The sequence below is a fragment of the Canis lupus genome, chromosome 5 (assembly GCF_048164855.1).
Source record: "Canis lupus baileyi chromosome 5, mCanLup2.hap1, whole genome shotgun sequence".
NCBI classification, from domain to species: domain Eukaryota; kingdom Metazoa; phylum Chordata; class Mammalia; order Carnivora; family Canidae; genus Canis; species Canis lupus.
The window spans coordinates 37705489-37726147 of NC_132842.1; the positions used below are offsets into that span (position 1 = coordinate 37705489).

The 20659-nt window shown below is 39.2% G+C and overlaps 1 protein-coding gene and 1 pseudogene across 3 annotated transcripts in view; one reads left to right on the forward strand and one right to left on the reverse strand.

Moving 5' to 3' along the window:
- NDFIP1 (Nedd4 family interacting protein 1) overlaps positions 1-20659 on the forward strand; it is a 52694-nt gene that overhangs the window by 13832 nt on the left and 18203 nt on the right. For all 3 annotated transcript variants that reach the window (XM_072826285.1, XM_072826287.1, XM_072826284.1), the window contains exon 2: positions 16207-16294. In XM_072826285.1, the coding sequence (XP_072682386.1) occupies positions 16207-16294 (88 nt within the window). The remainder of the gene's footprint in view (positions 1-16206; positions 16295-20659) is intronic.
- Positions 7283-8780, reverse strand: LOC140633098 (tubulin beta-4 chain-like; annotated as a pseudogene).

The following is a 20659-nucleotide window of genomic DNA, read 5'->3' on the forward strand; positions in this document are numbered from 1 at the left end:
CTTCTTTTGCCATCATCTTGTTATTATCCTTGTAGTTAAAGAAATTTTATAGTGTGCTACTTCTTGATTTTTCAGTTTTCACTGTTTAAAAAATTGACTTAACTGCTCTGAGGTATAAGATTTGGTCTTTTACCTCCTTCCCACAGCTGCATATACTCCTACTTCCTGTCTCTTCATTTTTCTGATATGGTTGTATCCATTTTGTGGTTAGATCAATATTCAGCATTTACAGTAATTGAAAATAATAGACACTGTTTCACAGCTGAGATATTTGGTATACTGTGATTACTTGTCTTTGCCTGAATAGTACTTTATTTTCCTTGAAGTTAATAGTTATTTTCGGGGTGAAGGGGATGCATAGAATAGGTGATGGGGATTAAAGAGTACACTTGTGATGAGCACCTGGAATGTATGGAAGTTTTTTTTTTTTTTTTAATTTATTTTTTAATTTTTATTTATTTATGATAGTCACAGAGAGAGAGAGGCAGAGACACAGGCAGAGGGAGAAGCAGGCTCCATGCACCGGGAGCCTGATATGGGATTCGATCCTGGGTCTCCAGGATCGCGCCCTGGGCCAAAGGCAGGCGCCAAACCGCTGCGCCACTCAGAGATCCCTGTATGGAAGTTTTGAATCAGTGTATTATACACCTGAAACTAATATTATACTGTATCTTTACTGGAATTAAAATAAATTTTCAAAAGTATTTTTTTGTTCGCTTCATTTCTGTGTACACAGAATAATTTGCTAATAGCACTAATTCCTCCTTAGGCTCTTAACTAATACAACCTCATAGGTATTTTTTTGATATGTTCAGGTACGTCAGGTATTTTATTGATACTACTGAAGGTGGAGAGGGATCTTTACTGGCCTTTTGACCTATTCTAGTAGGTTGCCCCCAAGGTCTGCTGTTTAGTTATCATTCTGGGGGATTCCTTTCCCAGGGTTTTTAATTGAAGCCCCTTTTCTTTTCTTTCTTTCTTTTTTTTTAAAAATATTTTATTTATTCATGAGAGACACAGAGGCAGAGACACAGGCAGAGGGAGAAGCAGGCTCCATGCAGGGAGCCTGACGTGGGACTCGATCCCGGGTCTCCAGGATCACACCCTGGGCTGAAGGCGGCGCTAAACCGCTGAACCACCCAGACTGCCCTAAAGCCCCTTTTCTTGATTCAGTTCTTTCTCTGTTGATTTACTGCCTCATTTTCCTACTACACAGCCTCTACTATATTTCTGAGAAAGAATGCATGAGAAGTTAAGCACCGCCCCCCCCCTTGCCTTTGAGACTTTGCACATCAAATACTCTTTTATGTTATCTTCACACTTAGACTTTTGGTCCTGAAACATTTTCTTTCTTTTTTATTTATTTATTCATGGGAGACTCACAGAGAGAGGCAGAGGCAGAGGGAAAAGCAGGGTCCATGCAGGGAGCCCGACATGGGACTTGATCCCAGGACTCCAGTGTCACACCCTGAGCCAAAGGCAGACGCTTAACCGCTGAGCCACCCAGGTGTCCAATGAAATATTTTCCTTTAGAATTTTGAAGGCATTAAGTCAGTTGTCTTCTAAGTTCCACTGTTGCTCTTAGGAAGCACAAAGCCAGTTTTGAGATCTGATTCTTCAGATGGGACCTACTTTTCTCTAGCTGTCTTTTACTTTCTAGAAGCTTTTAGGAGCTTCTTTTTGTCCCCAGTGTTCTTAAATTTCATTGTGTTGTACCTTGAGATCTACTTTCATCCATTGTGCCAGGCATCCAGAGGGCCCTTTTGGTCTGGAAGCTCATGTCTGTCGGTTCTGGTTAATTTTTTTTTTTAAGATTTTATTTATTCATGAGAGACAGAGAGAGAGAGAGATTGGCAGAGACAGGTAGAGGGAGAAGCAGGCTCCTTGCAGGGAGCCTGATGTGGGACTCGATCCCACGTCTCCAGGATAAGGCCCTGGGCTGAAGGCAGTGCTAAACCGCTGAGCCACCCAGGCTGCCCTGGTTAATTTTTTTTAAAGTTCTTATTTCTAAGCTATGGAAAGAGCTCAGGTGTCCATCAACTGACAAATTGGTAAAGAAGATATGGTATACATATGCACGCTGGAATATTACTCAGCCATCAAAAATAATGAAATCTTGGCATTTGCAAAGACATGGATGAAACTACAGTGTATTATGCTAAGTGAAATAAGTCAATCAGAGAAAGACAAGTACCATATGATTTCACTCATATGTAGAATTTAAGAAGCAAAACAGATGAATGTATTAGGGGGCTGGTAAGGGATTAGGGAACAAACCAGAAGAGACTCTTAAAGATAGAGAACAAATTAAAGGTTGATGGAAGGGGATGGGTGGGGAGTGGGCTAGATGAGGGATGAGTATTAAGGAGGATACTTGTCATGAGCACTGGGTAATGTATGTTAGTGGTGAATCACTGATTTCTACTCCTGGAACTAACATTGCGCTGTATATTGACTCACTAGAACTTAAATAAAAATTTGAAAATAAAAGTTTTTGTTTGTTTGTTTTTTCTCTACTTTGGTATTTTTTTTTCTCTACTCTTTGGATCTAGAACCTCTGCTACTGATTCTTTGAAAAATTTTTTTTATCCTCTTCTCATATTTTTCATCTTTGTCTTTTTTTCTACTTTCCATAAGATTTCTCAATTTTAAATCTTTAAGTTTTATTTATTTAAATGATCTCTGTGCCTAATATGGAGCTCAAACTCATGATCCTGAGATATCAAGGATATCTTGAGATATCAAGAGTTGGCGTGCTCTTCCAACTGAGCCAGCCATGTGCCCCAAGATTTCTCAATTTTAGATTCTAAGCCTTTGATACAATTTTAATTTGTTATTTTTAATTTTCAAAAACTCTTTAATCCTCCCTTTTTTTCTTTATAGCACACTGTCCTTGTTTTATGGTTCTAATTTGTTTCTCTTCTCTGAGATTATTGAAAACTTTTTCCTTTTAAGTTTGCATCTTCCTGCCTATTGTTTCCTCCACATTGCATGTATTCTCTTTGCTTTGTGTTTTTATGACCATTAGAAGCTTTCATTAGGTGTGTGGTGATCTTTACCTGCTTGATTCAGAGTGCACAATTAGTAAAGCAGTTTGGAGCTTTAGTATGCTTGATGGAGTTTCTTGTTGAGCCTACGAGGCTGAGTGACAGTGTCTTTAGTCTTCTCTTGGGGTGCATTTCCCTCAGAGATCATGCCTGGCTGCTAGTAAGAAGGGAGCTGAATTGGGGGGAAGGAGGCTGGGAGATCTCAACATTTAGTTCATAAACTTCTCACTAATCACTCTTTTCTGGTATGCAACCCTTTCTCATGAACTCTGTCTCCAGTCCAAAACTCTGTATTTGACAGTCTCCAGAGAATAAATCTCTGGTTTTCTAAAGGGGATCTTGGGAGCCATGTGTGTCTGACACATCTACAACCTTTCTGCTTTTCAATCTTGTTGTCATTCCTACTTCCACTAGTACCTGCTGCCACCAGTTCTTGAGTCTTTTGAGGATATAGTGCCAGACAGGTTGCTTTTCTGCTTTCTGATTTAGGCTTCAGTTTTCTTGGGTTACTGTGGTAGTTGCCACCTGTCATCCTGCTTTTGGCTTTTACAATTTTACCGCTGCTTTCTTTACCAGTACTTCACTCTATAGTTTTTTGCCTTAAAATTAACAAAACTCTGCTGACATTTACATTTAAGGTGGTTTTGGAAGGGATAAGAAGTAAATGTGTTGAATCTTTTTTAAGATTTTATTTACTTATTTATTTATTTATGACACAGAAAGAAAGAGAGAGGCAGAGACACAGGCAGAGGGAAAAGCAGGCTCCTCACAGGGAGCCTGATGTAGGACTTGGTCCCCGGACCGTGGGATCATGCCCTGAGCCCAAGACAGACAGATACTCCACCGCTGAGCCACCCAGCCATCCTCGTACCACAAACCTTTATTGAACATATTTATACCTAGTGTATTGTGCTAACGTTTCTTATTTCTTAGGAGATAAAGGTTGAAGATGTCTGTTTCTCCTTTGTGTTTGGTAAGCTCTTGTGCCATTTTTTTCAAAATTGGTGATCATAGAATCATAATGTTCTTTTAATTTTTGTTAGGAAGTACATGATACAAGAGCCTCATACTCTATGGACTGAGCCAGCCTGCTGAGGTGTCCCAATTGTGTTTACAGTTTTAAGTACTGTGTGTGTGATTTAGCTGTTTTACAGAAAAGGTATACGAATCAAACTAATTTAAATATATTACTCGAGGCATGTAGGGTTTTGTTGTTTTTTTGAGAGAGAGAACATGAGCAATGGGAGAGGAAAAATCTCAGGCAGACTCCACGCTTAGCACGAAGAGCCCCATCCCATGATGCAGAGATCATGACCTTAGCCGGAACCAAGAGTCAGTTGCTTACCTGATTGAGCTACCCTGATATCCTGATAGGCATGCAGTTTTAATAATAACTTTGCAGTAGACTGATTTAAAAGGATTCTTTTGTAATTTTAATATTATATCATATAATTGTTTTAGTTAGGATTTGGGGAGACATATGTATGTTACACATATCCTTAATGTGTGTATCTTAATAGTTTACATCTTTATATACACACGTGTGTGTATTAATGTATATGTGTATGTATAAAATCTTAATAGAGGCTAAAAGTGTTTACTTTTTTTAAAGATTTTATTTATTCATTCATGAGAGACACACAGAGAGAGAAAGAGAGAGAGAGAGAGAGAGACAGAGACACAGGCAGAGGGAGAAGCAGGTTCCATGCAGGGAGCCGGATGCGGGACTTGATCCCGGGACTCCAGGATCATGCCCTGGGCCGAAAGCAGGCGTTAAACCGCTCAGCCACCCAGGGATCCCCTAAAAGTGTTTTCTATTCCAAGTCCAGAACTTAAACTTGTTCTTGACTTCTAAAAGAATCCTGGAATAGATGATTCCAGTTGTAGTCCATGTTCTTTTGGACAAATTCCTTTTTTTTTTCCTTCAGAGAAAGTATTGCCTAATATATCATTTTGAATAATGAATAGTTAAGAGTTCATTTTTGCTTCCATGTTGATATTTTATAACTTTAACATATCTTAGATGAACACAACATACAGGGTTTTTTTTTTTTTTTTAAAACACAAATAGGGATCCCTGGGTGGCTCAGCAGTTTGGCACCTGCCTTCAGCCCAGGGCATGATCCTGGAGTCCCAGGATCGAGTCTCACATCAGGCTTCCTGCCTGGAGCCTGCTTCTCCCTCTGCCTGTGTCTCTGCCTCTCTCTCTCCCTGTGTCTCTCATGAATAAATTAAAAAAAATTTTTTTTTTAATCTTAAAAAAGCACAAACAGTATTTACCACTCTCGATTTAAATTATAGACTAGATTTTTATATATATATATATATATTTATATATTAAGTTTTATATGTATATAAAACTTAAAAATGATGGGGCTCCTGGGTGGCTCAGCATCTGCCTTCAGCTCAGGTCATGATTCCAGGGTCCTGGGATGGAGCCCCATATTGGGCTCGCTGCTCAGTGGAGAGCCTGCTCCTCCTTTTTCCTCTGCTATTCTCCCTGCTTATGCGCGCTCTCTCTCTCTCTCAAATAAATAAATAAATAAATAAATAAATAAATAAATAAATAAAATCTTAAAAAAAAAAAAGTGAGTCTGATCCAGCTACTATTTTTATGCTGTTTATTCTATGAACAAAAGATGAATGGTTTCTAATCCTTTTGAAAGGAAAGGGAACAAGCCAAGTGCTTACTCTTCCATTTCAGCTTGTCTTTGCTAGGACTTTTAATTACTTCTCCCAAGTAGGCCTTAGAGCTCTGAAGCCTGAATTTTCTTATGGAACCATGTAGTGGAGAAGTAGGACTCAATGTTACTGAGGACGTGGATTGGTTAGTAAATAGTTTGCTACTTCTCAAAAGATAGTTCAGAAGCAGAGAGACTTACTTGAAAATGTTGCATGATTGTCCCTCCTTCTTTCCCCAATCTTTATAAAATCATGAAGCATAGGGAAGGTGGGGCTTATCATTAACTTGGAAGGTTCTTGGCTACAGATTTTGCTGAAGTTAAGTGCCAGAAAACACTAGGCGCTATTTACTTGATGCTATCTTGGTGAAATTATCAGTGGTGGAAATACTTGAACATAAGACATGGTTCCTAGGAGTTGGCAGGTTGATGACAATTTTCTGGTTCCACCCACAAATCTTATAGTGCCACTGTCATACCATGGTTGGCTAATTTAGTTTCTCTGTGGATGAGGAGTGATTTCTTCTAGCCCCTTATCTTCTTAGGAAAGTTGAAGTTGGAGATAAGTGGCTACTGTCTTGCCTTCCTTTTTTCTCTTTGGATCGTATTATTACTTGGATCTCAAGTGAAGAAATATGAAAATACATCAAGTTGGTAATAGTTTATAGCATTGCTCTCATTTCTGAGGACTAAGGTAAACACTGAGAGTATTTTCTCTCCTTCCAAACCAAATTTTATTCATCAGTTGTATTTATGTATGTAACAGTGATAACCACAAAAATCTTTGAAAAGCTTTATAAACTGATGGCCTTTCAGAGGGGATTTACTGTGGTATTAGAATTTAATTTAAATCCGTTACTGCATTGAATTTTTAAGGCATTATTCTGATTTCTCTTGCTTTGATGAATTTTGACTTTTAATTGTGTTTTTATTTTGGTATTAAGAGGATTTGCATTTATTTTTTTCTTCTGACATTAACCATGTTGTTGGTGATAGTCTAATTCTGGTGGTTTACTTTTTTAAATTCTCTTTAGGAAAAAAAAAAAAAAAAATTCTCTTTAGGGAAGCTCTTGAAGTAGAAAAAAATAAATTAATGCTGCTCATCCTCAGCTCTTAAAGTAGGTTGTTAGCAAACTCTTTTGATTTCTTTTTTTTTTTTTTAATTTATTTATTCATGAGAGACACAGAGCGAGAGAGAAGCAGAGACACAGGCAGAGGGAGAAGCAGGCTTCACGCAGGGAGCCTGATGTGGGACTTGATCCCAGGTCTCCAGGGTCATGCCCCGGGCTGAAGGCAGGAGCTAAACTGCTGAGCCACCCGGGCTTCCCTCTTTGGATTTCTTGATCCTAATATTTTTCTTGTCAGGAGGGGAGAATGTTAAGGAATTTTTTTTACCACAATTAGTTTGCAATTCATTGTGTTTTTTTTATTTTTGTTCATTGGCAATTAACGTATTTCATGTTAAGCCGTGAGGATACTGATGGAATCAGGACCCTTGTCTCTCATGAAGGGGCATAGACGTTGATTTAGTAAGAGAATGATGATTTGGAGCAATTAATTTTTCGGGGGTTCCCCCCCACTATGAAAATGCGTTAAAGGTGGCATTATGTACAGTGTGTGATGTCACAACAAGAAAAAGATCAAGTGCCATAGAGACACGGCTATCAGAGAACAGGTTGTGAGTCCGTAGAGTTCACACAAGTTCCGTGCTTTACTACATGTCAGCAAGGCCATCTCTTCTCTGCCTCCTCAGACTCGCCCTCCTCCTTGCCTGTGGCGGCCTGGGTCCTGGGACAGCAGGTGGTTCATGTTGCTCTCAGCCTTGGTGACGTCCGTCTTGTCCATGCCCTCGCTGACTGCCTACCAGTCAGGAAGGCCTTGCGCAGAATGTGCACAGAACTGCTCTCACATATGCTCGAACGGCTCCTGAATGGCCGTGCTGTTGCCGATGAAGGTGGCAGACATTTTTAGCTCCCGGGATGGGATGTCAGCCATTTTTATGTTGTGGGAGATCCACTCCACAGAGTAGCTGCTCTTCTTGTTTTGGATGTTAAGTATCTGTTTGTTCACCTCCTTTATGGACGTGAGGCCCCTGAACAGTGGGGCCACAGTCAGTGGCTGTGGCAGGAGTCCCAGGCAGCCATCGTGTTCTTGGCATTGAACGTCTGCGTGAGGTCTGGCACTGTCCGGGCCCAGTACCATGGCAGCCCTCACTGGTCAGTGGGGCCAAGCTGGGCATGAAGAAGTACAGGTGGAGACCATGTTGATGGCCAGCTTGCACAGGTCAGCATTGAGCTGGCCAGGAAAGCATAGCAGGTGGTGACTTCACTCGTGATGGCTGACACCAGGTGGGTGAGGTCCCCATAGGTGGGGTTTTTAAGGTTTTGAAGCAGATGTCATAGAGGGCCTCGTTATCAATTCAGTAGGTTTCATCTGTGATTTTTACCAGCTAGTGGAGAGGGTGACATTGTAGGGTTCCACCATGGTGTCTGACACCTTAGGCGAAGGCACCACACTGAATGTGTTCATGATCCTGCCTCACTACTCCCTGGATCTTGCTGATGAAGAGGGTACCCATCCAGACCCAGGCCACCCACCCAGGGAGTGAGTCAGCTGGAAGCCTTGCAGGCAGTCACAGCTTTCAGCTTCCTTCCTCAAAATATCCAGCACCAAGTCAACCAGCCCTGAACCTTCTGTGTAGTGCTCCTTGGCCCAGTTGTTCCCAGCACCACTCTGACATAAGACAAAGTTTTCTGGACTAAAGATTTGCCCAAAGTGTCCTGAATGCATATAGTCCATGGTGCCCAGCTCCAGGCCTATGGCACCGCATAGGGAATGTACTTGCCACCAGTGGCCTGGTTGTAGTACACATTGATCTGCTCCAGCTGCAGGTCACTGTTGCTGTGGTAAGTGCCTGTAGGGGCAATGCCCTGCTAGTCTGATGGCCTGAGAACTTGGTGACAATCTGGTGGCTGCACTGGCTGGCCCGCAAGTGCACAATCTCTCTCACAGCAGCGGTCGGTGATGGTGGTAGTGGTGGTGGTGGTAGCATGTGCGGAAGGAAAGGCCAAGGCAAGAGCTGAGGAGCGGGTGCACAGAGTGCTTTTCAGTTTGTGTATTTTTTAAGATTGTATTTATTTATTCATGATAGAGAAAGGCAGAGATGGGACGCCTGGGTGGCTCAGCGGTTGAGCATCTGCCTTCGGCGCAGGGTGTGATCCTGGAGTCCCGGGATCGAGTCCCACGTCGGACTCCCTGCATGGAGCCTGCTTCTCCCTCTGCCTCTCTCTCTCTCTCATGAATAAATAAATAAAATATTACAAAAAAAAAAAAAAAAAGAAAGGCAGAGATGTAGGCAGAGAGAGAAGCAGGCTCCCTATGGGGAGCCAGATGTGGAACTCGATCCCAGGATCCTGGAATCACAACCTGAGCCAAAGGCAGATGCTCAGCCACTGAGCTACCCAGGTGCCCTTGTTTTGTTTTTCCAAGTAGACTCCACACCCAGCATGGAGCCCAACACAGGGCTTGGACTAACGACCCTGAGATCAAGAGTCCCACTCTTTTTTTTCTATTTTTTTCTTTTTTAAAGATTTTATTTATCTATTCATGAGAGATACAGAGAGAGAAGGCAGAGATACGGGCACAGGAAGAAGCAGGCCCCCTGCAAGGAGCCCAACGTGGGACTCGATCCGGGGTCCCCAGGATCAAACCCTTGGCCAAAGACGGCGCTAGACCGCTGAGCCACCCAGGCTGCCCAAGAGCCCTACTCTTAACCAGCTGAGTCATCCAGGTGCTCCTCTTCAGTTTTGTTTTGTTTTTTTTTTAAGGAAAATTTACATTATAAAGATTTTTGCTTTCAAAATGAGAAAATATGTTTTTGAGATACAATTCACATACCATAAAATTCACCCTTTTAAAGTATACAACTTAGTAATTTTTAGTATCTTCACAAGCTTTGGAAACATTACCTCCATCTAACTGGAGAACATTTTATCATCCCAAAAAGAAACCGGATCCCTTAGCAGTCACTTTCTCTTCCCTTCCCTAGCACCTGGCAACTGCTCATCTTTCTGTGTCTCTTGGATTTGCTATTTCTGGTTATTTTGTATAAACAGAATCATAAAGTATGTGGTCTTTTGTGACTGTTTTCTTTCACTTAGCATATTGTTTTCAAGCTTCATCTGCACTGTAGCATGTATCAGTATTCCTTTTTTTTTTTTTTTTTGACAGGATGGATTATTCCTAGCCATCCTTTTGTATGGATATACCATATTTTGTTTATCCATTCATCAGTTGATGAGAATTTTCAATATTATAAGTAATGCTGCCATGAACATTCACATACACGTTTTTCTGTGAAACTGGTTTTGGTTCTCTTGAGTATATACTTAGGAGTGGAATTGCTGAATGTTTTTATAACTCTCTGTTTAACTTGTTTTTGAGGAACTGCCAAATTTTTCCACAGTCGCACAGTTTTACATTCCTGCTGGCAATGCATGAGGATTCTAATTTCTCTGTATACTCAAAAACACTTGTTAATTTCCTTTTTTGTTTTTTTATGGCCATATTAGTAAGTTTGCGGTGATATCTCCTGGTTTGATTTTGCATTTCTGTAATGACTACTGATGTTTACCATCTGGTGTATACTACCCATTTGTATATCTTCTTTGGAGAATGTCTTTTGTAATTGTTTGCACGTTTTTTAATTAGATTTTTTTTTATTGGTGAGTTTCTCTCAGAATTATTTACCTTTTTTTTAAATGTCATCCTCTAATAGCAATCTAATAGAGAATCGTTTTTGAATATAAAGAGTTTGGTGACATGTTGAATAACACAATATATAGTCAATATACAATTAAAAATCTACAGGTTATATACAATAGAAAATACACAGTTGTCACAAACTTCAGCTATTTCTGAGTAGAGTAAAATGAACACTCAGTTGTATACCTAAGGAAATGTGCTTGTTTACTTTCTGGTAATTATACTGTCTCATTTGGTAGGATTTAAAGAGTATGCAGAAGTAGTGGGTTGGTAATGAGAGGTTTAGAAATTGCATTGTAAGGTAAAAGATTTAGGATTTTTTTTTTTTTTTTTTTTTTTTTAAGATTTAGGATTTAACTCTAAAATTATAAGTGGTGAATAACATTTAAAGCTAGAGTTTAGGGGCAGCCCAGGTGGCTCAGCGGTTTAGAGCCGCCTTCAGCCCAGGGCCGGATCCTGGAGCCTCAGGATCGAGTCCCGTGTCGGGCTCCCTGCATGGAGCCTGCTTCTCCCTCTGCCTGTGTCTCTGCCTCCTGCTATTTCATGAATAAATAAATAAAATCTTAAAAATAAAAAAAAAGCTAGAGATCCAGGATTTTTTGAGACTTATTATTAATAACTAAAGAATGGATTTAAAACTTGCAAGATCTCTTGCTATTTAAATAGGACCCAACCAAGAAAAAAATGAGTGGTGTGAATACTTATAACTATGGATTTATTGGTTAGTTCAGCATTATATTCCACATGCTTGTTGTGTTTGTGAGAATTATGAGGTATATTTTGGTACCTCTTGTCATGTATAAGGCTTTATGGGCTTTTTGTTTTTCTCTTTGTTGTTTAGTAGGGTTTTTTGTTCTCCTATTCTTAGTAAATAGAATCCAAGAATGACTTTTAAGTGCCTTTAGATACTGCCACCTAACAGTTGTTAAATGTTGGCCCATACTTAGCCTAATCCTGTTCTTGGCTCTGCTGTGGCTTAAAAACAGCTCATTTCTAAATGGAAGACCATATTTAGAACTACTGAGTGGGGGCCATGATGAGGCCTTCTTGCTGGGGTGGGAACTCAAATTTAAGAATTTAAACCTGCAGGGTATAAGTGTCTTTAAACTCGTTATATTATAGTTTGCTTTTATTAGAAATGAGCTACTTCTGTATGGGAGATTTGTTAAACTATTGTTTAGGTAAAATGTCATGTATTTCTTCTTTTTTAAAGATTTTATTTATTTGAGAGAGAGAAATAACGAGAGAGAGTACAAGCAGGGGACAGGGAAGAGGGAGAGGGAGAATCAGACTCCGCGGTGAGCAGGGAGCTCCACACAGGCTTGATCCCAGGACCGTGGGATCATGACCTGAGCTAAAGGCAGATGCCCTTCATATATTTATTTCTAGTAGCAACAGTAGAGATAGGACATGGAGGAATGTAGTAAGGAGTCACATCCTTTATTTTATTTTATTTTATTTTATTTTATTTTATTTTATTTTATTTTATTTTATTTTATTTTATTTTTTGTAAAGATTTTATTTATTTATTCATGAGAGGGAGAGAGAGAGACAGAGAGAGGGAGAGAGACACAGACACAGGCAGAGGGAGAAGCAGGCTTCATGCAGGGAGCCTGATGTGGGACTGGATCCAGGAACTCCAGGATCACACCCCCTAGGCTGAAGGGGTGCTAAACCGCTGAGCCACCCAGGGATCCCTCATTCTTTATTTTAGATGTACTGTATTTGACCAGCTGAATCCAGAGGATAAAGTATTATTAACATCTGTTTGTAGGTAAATAATAAAAATAGAAAGTGATCAAGGCCAAGAGATACCACAGCAGATTGTGATATGCAAAGTGGGAACATGGGAGCATTTTAGAGTTCTTTTAGGGAGCCATGACAGGGTCTACTTGGAGTGTAGAGTGGAACATGGGTCATCAGAACAGTGGAGGGCGTGGGCACAGTGAGGGTGTGATAAAGAGAAAGGCCTTCTGGATTTTCAGATGATTGGATTATTCTTTTCAGGGACTGAGACCTGGGTAATTTTAGGTAGTTTTGTACTAAACTCAGTACTTTATATGGCATACATAGGTAATTGTGTAATTCTGTTTGGGAGAGAAAACGCCATTTAAATCTTACTTAGAGATAAGTGAAATTGATAGAATTATTAAGAAAAGTGATATGACAAAAAAAAAAAAAAAAGAAAGTGATATGACAAAAAAAATAAGTCCCCAACAGAGTATTTGTTATCTGTCGGAGATACAATCAAAGGATTCCCCCACCCACCACATCTAATAGCACAGCAGGGAGAGCAGCGGTGGAGGCCCCACCACTTTGTAGCCCTGCCCCTCACAGTGTCGCCTGCAGCAAGAGTTCTGGAACAGGTTGAACTCAGGCTCCCACTGACCTTGTTGATAGAAGAGACTGGGCATCTTTCCAACACCAGCCCCAAAGTGGCAATGACCCTAATTCTCTGAGAGAGTCTCAGGAGAGAGCCTGAAGATCCCTGAGCCTCAGGGATGTGGCAGGAAGAGCTGCACAGGAAAGATTCCCAGGGACAGAAAAGGGAGCATTAAAAATACATTTTGGAACCAAGTAACCAACTACATATGTCCCACTGCAGTTCTAGTACGGATTCCCCCCAGCCCCCCCCCCCCCCCCCCATGTTAGTGAGTGTCTAGTTTGTTTGGCTGGCAGAGCCAAATTAATGGCCATAGAAGTCCACAAAATGTAAAAAAGATACTTAGGGATTCTGTTGTTTCACAAGTTATTTTTCACACAGATGGTGGTCACTAGGTACTTGCTGCACATGGTTGCCTCTTTTTTCCACCCTACCTGGTAGTATTTTATTTTAAACACATTTCTTGGTAGAGCCCAAACTTATCACCAGCGTATAGAAAATAGGCCAGTGTTGGAAAGTCTGTGCAGTGAAGTCGGGATCATCTCAGCATGTGGAGCCTACAGGGTCATAGTGGAGGGTTTTTTTGTTTTTTTTTTTGTCATTTCTAGTTTTGTTTTCAGTTGGAAGGAGTATTAGTACATGATTCTAAAGTGGTGAAGTTTAATGGAGAAAAAAAACTTCACCTGGAAATGTTTGTGTTTTTCTCTCACCAAAGAGAAAATGGGGATTTCTAAGACAGTTGGAATTTCTTTCCCCTGTTGTCTCTTACCTTGATGTGGGATGATCAAATTTCACATCTCGGGGTTGCTAGGAGACAAGCAACCTATCTCATAGATACTGACACATAAGACCTCTTTATTCTTTGGACTTCTATATTTCTCAGAATTGTCAAGCTTCCTTTCTAAACCCTAAATTATGCAGAGGTAACATGATTATTTGACCAAGCTCAAGAAATCTAAAACGGGTAAAAAATTCCAAGCTTAGTTTAGATAAAGAGCATTATTGGCTACAGTATATCGAGGCAACATTCCTGTAAAGTCCATATTTGCCTCTATTTTTGCTGTTGACTCTTCTGTGACATTCTCAGGGCACAAAAGTGGTTAGGTGGGGGCAGCCTGGGTGCTCAGTGGTTAGGCACCGCCTTCGGCCCAGGACATGATCCTTGGAGACCCGGGATCGAGTCCCACATCGGGCTCCCTGCGTGGAGCCTGCTTCTCCCTCTGCTTGTGTGTCTGCCTCTCTCTCTGTGTGTCTCTTATGAATAAATAAACAAAATCTTTAAAAAAAAAAAGTGGTTAGGTGGGAGTAGGCTGAGAATACTCTGTCTAGAGCTTCTTATGATGTTAAAAGAATTACAAGTGAATCATGGCCCCAGGAACTCTGTTTCAATAATTAACTGATATGGTGTCTCAGGAACATGTGGCTTTACTGTACTATTTTCCTTATTAGCCATCTTTAAAAGAAAAATTGATCTTCGGTTACAATTCTTTGGGTAGTGCCTTAAGTTTAACATTAGAGTACTAGGGTTCAAAAAAATGTACCCAGATGGTAGATGTTGGTAATAATTTGGCACAAGAATTCCTTTGAAATTGAATACATTGCAGTATTAATCAGAAAAGTGTTGTTGGCTTCTGATTTTGAATAGCATAGGGATTAGAGACTGAGATGGTTAATTAAAATTTAAGGAATTAGGAAGCTCTGCTTCATGTTACTGGAGATCAGGCTCTCTGTTTTCCTGTCTCAATTCAAGATAAATTCTCTATAGCAGTTGGTTTAGAGAGATGTGTATTTTACAAGTAGCTGAGGTGACTCCATATATTATGATGACATATGGCAAGACTCAGACCCCTAAATCATTTACATTGGTAAATACTCTGCTACTTTATAGATTGACTCCAGTTCTTAATTTTTTTAAATGAGCTGTAGTTTATTATTACACTAGAAAAATTAAATGTCTTTGTTCTATGAAGATGAGTTGGCAGTGGCAGAAGGACACACTTTTCAGTGTGAGTTATTTAAGGTAACTAGGGCTGTAGATTTGATCAAGAAAGTGGCTGAGATAGGGAAGAGGGAGATTTATTAAGAGGTTATATATGTAGAATTACATAAAATTTTATTTTTTGTAAATGTCTCAAATATTGATTTAATTTCTCTGTGCAAACAATATAGTGGTAAACCTTGGTTTTCTGTGATTATTAACGGATTATTATTTTTCTTTTTTTAAGATTTTATTTATTTATTTGAGAGAGAGAGAGAGAGAGAGAAAACGGTCAGTGGGGAGGGGCAGAGGGAGAGAGAAGCAGATTCCCTGCTGAGCAGGAAGCCCAATGAAGAGCTCCATCCCCAGACCAGGACATCATGACCTGAGCCAAAGGCAGACTCTTGGTTGACTGAGCTACCCAGGCACCCCTAGATTATTATTTTTTTTAAAGATTTATTTATTTAAGATTTATTTTATTTATTTATTCATGAGAGACACACAGAGAGGCAGAGACACAGGCAGAGGGAGAAGCAGGCTCCATGCAGGGAACCTGATGTGGGACTCCATCCGAGGTCTCCAGGATCACATCCTGGGCTGAAAACGGTGCTGCCCAGATTATTCTTTTTAACTCAAAAAGTTATACAAGTGCTAAATGTTCATTACAAAAAAATTGAGATATACACATAAACAAAAAGGAAAAATTCCCTTATGATTGTATCATCTAAGGATAAACGTTGTGAACTATAGATTTCTCTCATCATTAAGATGGCTGCGTGGCTCAGTGGTTGAATGCCTGCCTTCGGCTCGGGGTGTGATCCTGGAGTCCTGGGATCGAGTCCTGCATCAGGCTCCCTGTGAGGAGACTTCTTCCTCTGCCTATGTCTCTGCCTCTCTCTATGTCTCTCGTGAATAAATAAAATCTTAAAAAAAAAAAAAAAAAAAAGATGTCTTTCACAACTAGATTCTATTATGCATGCTGTTTGTTAAATTTTGCTTTTTTCATGTAACAGATTAAAATGTCTGTTAAGCCATCAGATTTTCTTTATTTTCATTTTTATGGATGCTTTAGTGATCCTTTGTGAGATGAACTAAAATTTCTTTAATAAGTCTCCTATGGGTAGAGTTTAGGTTGTTTCTCTTTTTTTGCTGCAATAACTTTTATATCTACCTTTTTGACTATTTCCTTAGGATAAATTCCCCAGAGCAGAATACTTTGTAATGGATTTACACATTTTAAGGCTTTTGAAACATGTTGCCAAATAGCTAGCTTTCCAGAAGGGCTGTTCCAGTTTTCAAGTTCTTCTCTAATTGGCTTTTATACTTGGATTAAAATGTGGAATTTTTATTTAGTTGCAGAATGAGGAAGAGCCTGGAGAACCAGAACAGGCTGTAGGTGACGCACCTCCACCTTACAGCAGCATCTCTGCAGAAAGTGCAGGTATGTAACTGTGCAAGATGACTCTTGAACTCTTGAAGTGCACTTAGCCAGAGGCTTATCTGGTATGTGTTTGTTCATCTTTGCCTTTGCTTCAGCTTTCCCAAAGAAGTCTGACATGATTTGTAGTTTGTTGTCAAAAGTGAAAAAAACTCTTAATTACTGTTCTGAAAAACACTTAAAACTCCATTTTGGTATGGCTTTTTTATGGAATTCAATTTCATTCCAATAAAACATGAAGGAAATAGAAATTTAGCAACAGATGATTACCTGATTTTTATTCTTTTTTTTTTTAAGATTTTATTTATTTATTTATTTATTTATTTATTTATTTATTTATTCATTCATTCATTCATTCATTCACTCATTCATTCATGAGAGAGAGAGAGAGAGAGGCGCAGAGACACAGGCAGAGGGAGAAACAGACTCCAGGCAGGGAGCCTGATATGGGACTCGATCCAGGGTCTCCAAGATCACACCCTGGGCTGAAGGCAGCACTAAACTGCTGAGCCACCCGGGCTGCCCCTGATTTTTATTCTGTCTGTAGTTTCCTCAATTATTTGGTTCTTTGCGATTCTAGTGCCTGCAACCTGGAACAGAGTATGTTTGATTTCTTTTGTGCTGGTAAATTCTTGATAAAAAAAAAAACAAAAAACAAACTGGAAGTCTCTCAGCTCTTCCATAATGTTCCTCATAGTTTAAGCCCTCCTCAAATAATCTTTCACCCTCACATCTTCTGCAAGATTTTTAAATTTTCACATATTTATGTAGAAAGGATGGGGAAGAGAAAGAAAATCTCAACAGTTGAGGACTTCTGGTAGTTTAAAGCTGCCTGATAAGCAGTTCTACTTTAGTTGTGGAAGGTTGACTAGTTTTGGTGGAACATCTTCCATTTTCTCTAAAAAAGAAGTGTGGCAGAGTGGTAAATATTTGGCCCATGGTGCCACCACTGAACCCATCCTACTCCCAGGGTAGATAGGGAAGTTGAAGATAGCATCTCTCCAAAACACAGCTTCAGAATCCTTTTCAGTACAGCGCTTGGGGCAGCTATTGTGAGTTGATTTGGGGTTAAATTTGTTGGTCTCTGTGACCCAGAGGCTGCCTTTATAATGAAGAAGAACATAGGTCAGGGGATCCCTGGATGGCTTAGTGGTTTAGCGCTGCCTTCAGCCCAGGGTGTGATCCTGGAGACCTGGGATTGAGTCCCACGTCAGGCTCCCTGCGTGGAGCCTGCTTCTCCCTCTGCCTGTGTCTCTGCCTCTCTCTCTGTGCCTCTCATGAATAAATAAATAAAATCTTAAAAAAAAAAAAAAAAAAAAAAAACATGGGTCAGATAGTTCTTTACCTCCACTCTGGCTTCAATTTTTTTTTTAAGATTTTATTTATTTATTTATTTATTCGTTCGTTCATTCATTCATTCATTCATTCATTCATTCATGAGGGACACACAGAGAGAGAAGAGACATAGACTGAGGAAGAAGGAGCCTCCCCGAGGGGAGCCTGTTGCAGGACTTGATTCCAGGACCCCAGGATCACGACCTGAGCCAAAAGCAGATGCTTAACCACTGAGCTGCCTAGGGCCTCTTTTTTCTTTTTTCAAGATTTTATTATTTATTCATGACTGTCTCCTTGTATTAATTTTATTTATAAACATCTAAAACTAATAATGCTAACTTAAGGTTTTTTGCAGAATTCTAGGGTGTCTCATGGAATTGAATGAGAACACCAAGACTTGGGAAAGAGTTGCAGTGCCATGCCAAATTCAGTCATTTCTACCCAGACTATAAGTACTGATTTTCCATTAATAATATATCCAGTGAAAATTCTAACTGGTTAATAAGAAATTTGGGATCCTGTTTCAGTAATGATAAAAGTCCTTTAAGTACCCAGAATCATTTGGAGGTAATTTTTCCCCAAATATCTGAGTTTCTACCTTCTGTAATTGAAAAGTCTTATAACCATTTTTGATAGAAATCCTTGTCTCAAACACTTCTCTCCCTTATTCACTTACCATTCATATTCTTTGTTTAAATTTTTCCTTATGGGAAGCTTGGGTGGCTAGTGGTTGGGCATCTGCCTTTGACTCAGGGCGTGATCCTGGGGCCTGGGGATCAAGTCCTGCATCGGGCTCCCTGTGAGGAGCCTGCTTCTCCCTCTGCCTGTGTCTCCACCTCTCTCTCTCTGTGTTCATGAATAAATAAAATCCTTAAAAAAAATTTTTTTTTCTCTTACAATTTAGGTTACAATCAGAAACATTCTCTGGAAGGTATTCTATTCCATGCTGTAGTGATTCCTTTATTCATTGAGATTTGTAGAACTTTGATTAAAGAATCAAATTTCCCTTTGCTGTCAGATGGTATTTTCTATATTGTCCTTATGAAATCTCTTTAACCTCTTTCTTTTTTATTTTTGTTAATCTTGCCATGGGCCTCAACAGCAAATAACAGACGTTTTAAGATTGAGTATAAGGTAGAGGTGAACTATTTCTAGAATAGAGCCTGAACAATGCTCTCTCAAATAGTCTTTGAGTTTTATGGCATTTCATATAACTACACGGAGGCCTTAAAAATAAAATAGACAACCAAACTTTTAATTTATTTTTTAATTTTTATTTTATGTAGGCTTTACACCCAATGTGGGGCTTGACTCACAACCCTGAGATCAAGAGTCTCATGCTCTACTGACTAAGAGCCACCCAGGCACCCTATAAACCAGACTTTTAACTTCCTGGGTCTCTGTTGAGCTCTTTGAGTTTCAGATAAGTGAAGAAGTTTCAGAGAGATGTTTTTAGAGATCATAAGTTACTCAAGAACATTAATCTTTTTATTGTGTATGAACTGGGATTTTGCATTATTACTTTTTTTTTTTTTTAAGGAAACCTCTAAAATGGCTTAAATGGCCTTTCCCTCCTTTGTTGTTAAATTAGCATTACTTTTTTTTTTTTTTAAGATAAATGCTGACTATGTATGTACCTTCTAGTCCACTTACGAGAAAAAGTGGTTAGAAACAAAATGGCATATGCATATTGGTAGGAAAAAAATGAGCACAAATTATTTTGCATACTTTACCTGTTTTAATTTGTGGTATATAAATTGAACAGTCTAAGAAATATTGGAGTTTTTTTGTTCTAAATGTATTAAATAAACTTGAAAGATTGTCATTAGACTTTTCATGGAAACTTAAAATTATATGACTATCTATATTGATGAATCCCATTTAAAAAATCATTTGAAATAGGGAAATAAACATGTTGGTTTTCTTCAACTTAAGGCAGTAGTAGATACCAGTTTTATTCATTTATTCAGAATTAGTAAGGTGATGGGCTAACTCATATTGTACTTTTCAAGTTCTAATGACTTAGTTTGATTTGGTGAAAAATGAAACTTGATAGGAAATTATGCAGTGATTTGTAACGCATATGTATATATACATGTCTATGCATGTATCTTAAATAGTGATTTTGGCATGGAAAAAAAAGTTTTTTTTTTTAAGATGTATTTATTCATGAGAGACAGAGAGAGAGAGAGAGAGAGAGAGAGGCAGAAAGAGAGAGAGAGAGAGAGAGGCAGAGGCACAGGCAGAGGGAGAAGCAAGCTCCATGTAGGGAGCCCAACGTGAGACTCTACCCTAGGTCTCCAGGATCACATTGGGCCGAAGGCGGCACTAAACCACTCAGCCATCCGGGCTGGCAAAAACCAAGTTCTTTAGATTGGATTAGGTGGCAACTTTAGTTTCAATAACACATTTTCATATATTTTCTCCTAAAAGCTATGATATTTATTTTTCATAATTAGATTTCTATCCCATCTGGTATTTTTTTCCTGTGTAGTGTAAGGTAGCAGTCAAGATTAATTTGTTTTTCCATATAGATAGCCAGTTGGTACAGTGCCATTTATAAAAAAGGCCATTCTTTCTCCACTGCTCTGCACTGTCACCTTTGTTGTAAATCAGGTGACCATGTCTATGTGGATGTTTTTGGACTCAATATACTGTTCTTTGGTCTGTTATTTATATTTATGCCCATCTTTTACTGTTTTAATTATAAAGTTTTATAATCTGATATCTGGTAATGCAGGTCATTCAGACATTTTGTTTTTCAAGATTGCTTTGGCTTTTCTTGGCCTTTTGTATTTCCATAAAAGTGTTACAATTAGCTTGTCAATTTCCATAAAGTGTAACAAAACAAAAACTGGAATTGTAGTTGGAATTGCGCTGAATCTGGGGGGTCAGTTTGAAGAGAATTAACATCTTTATAATAATGCTTCCAGTTTATAAACATGACATATCTCTCAATCTAATTAAGATCTTTAATCCTCTCAGTAGTATTTTGTAGGTTTCAGTATGGAGAACTTGAATATTTATTAGTAG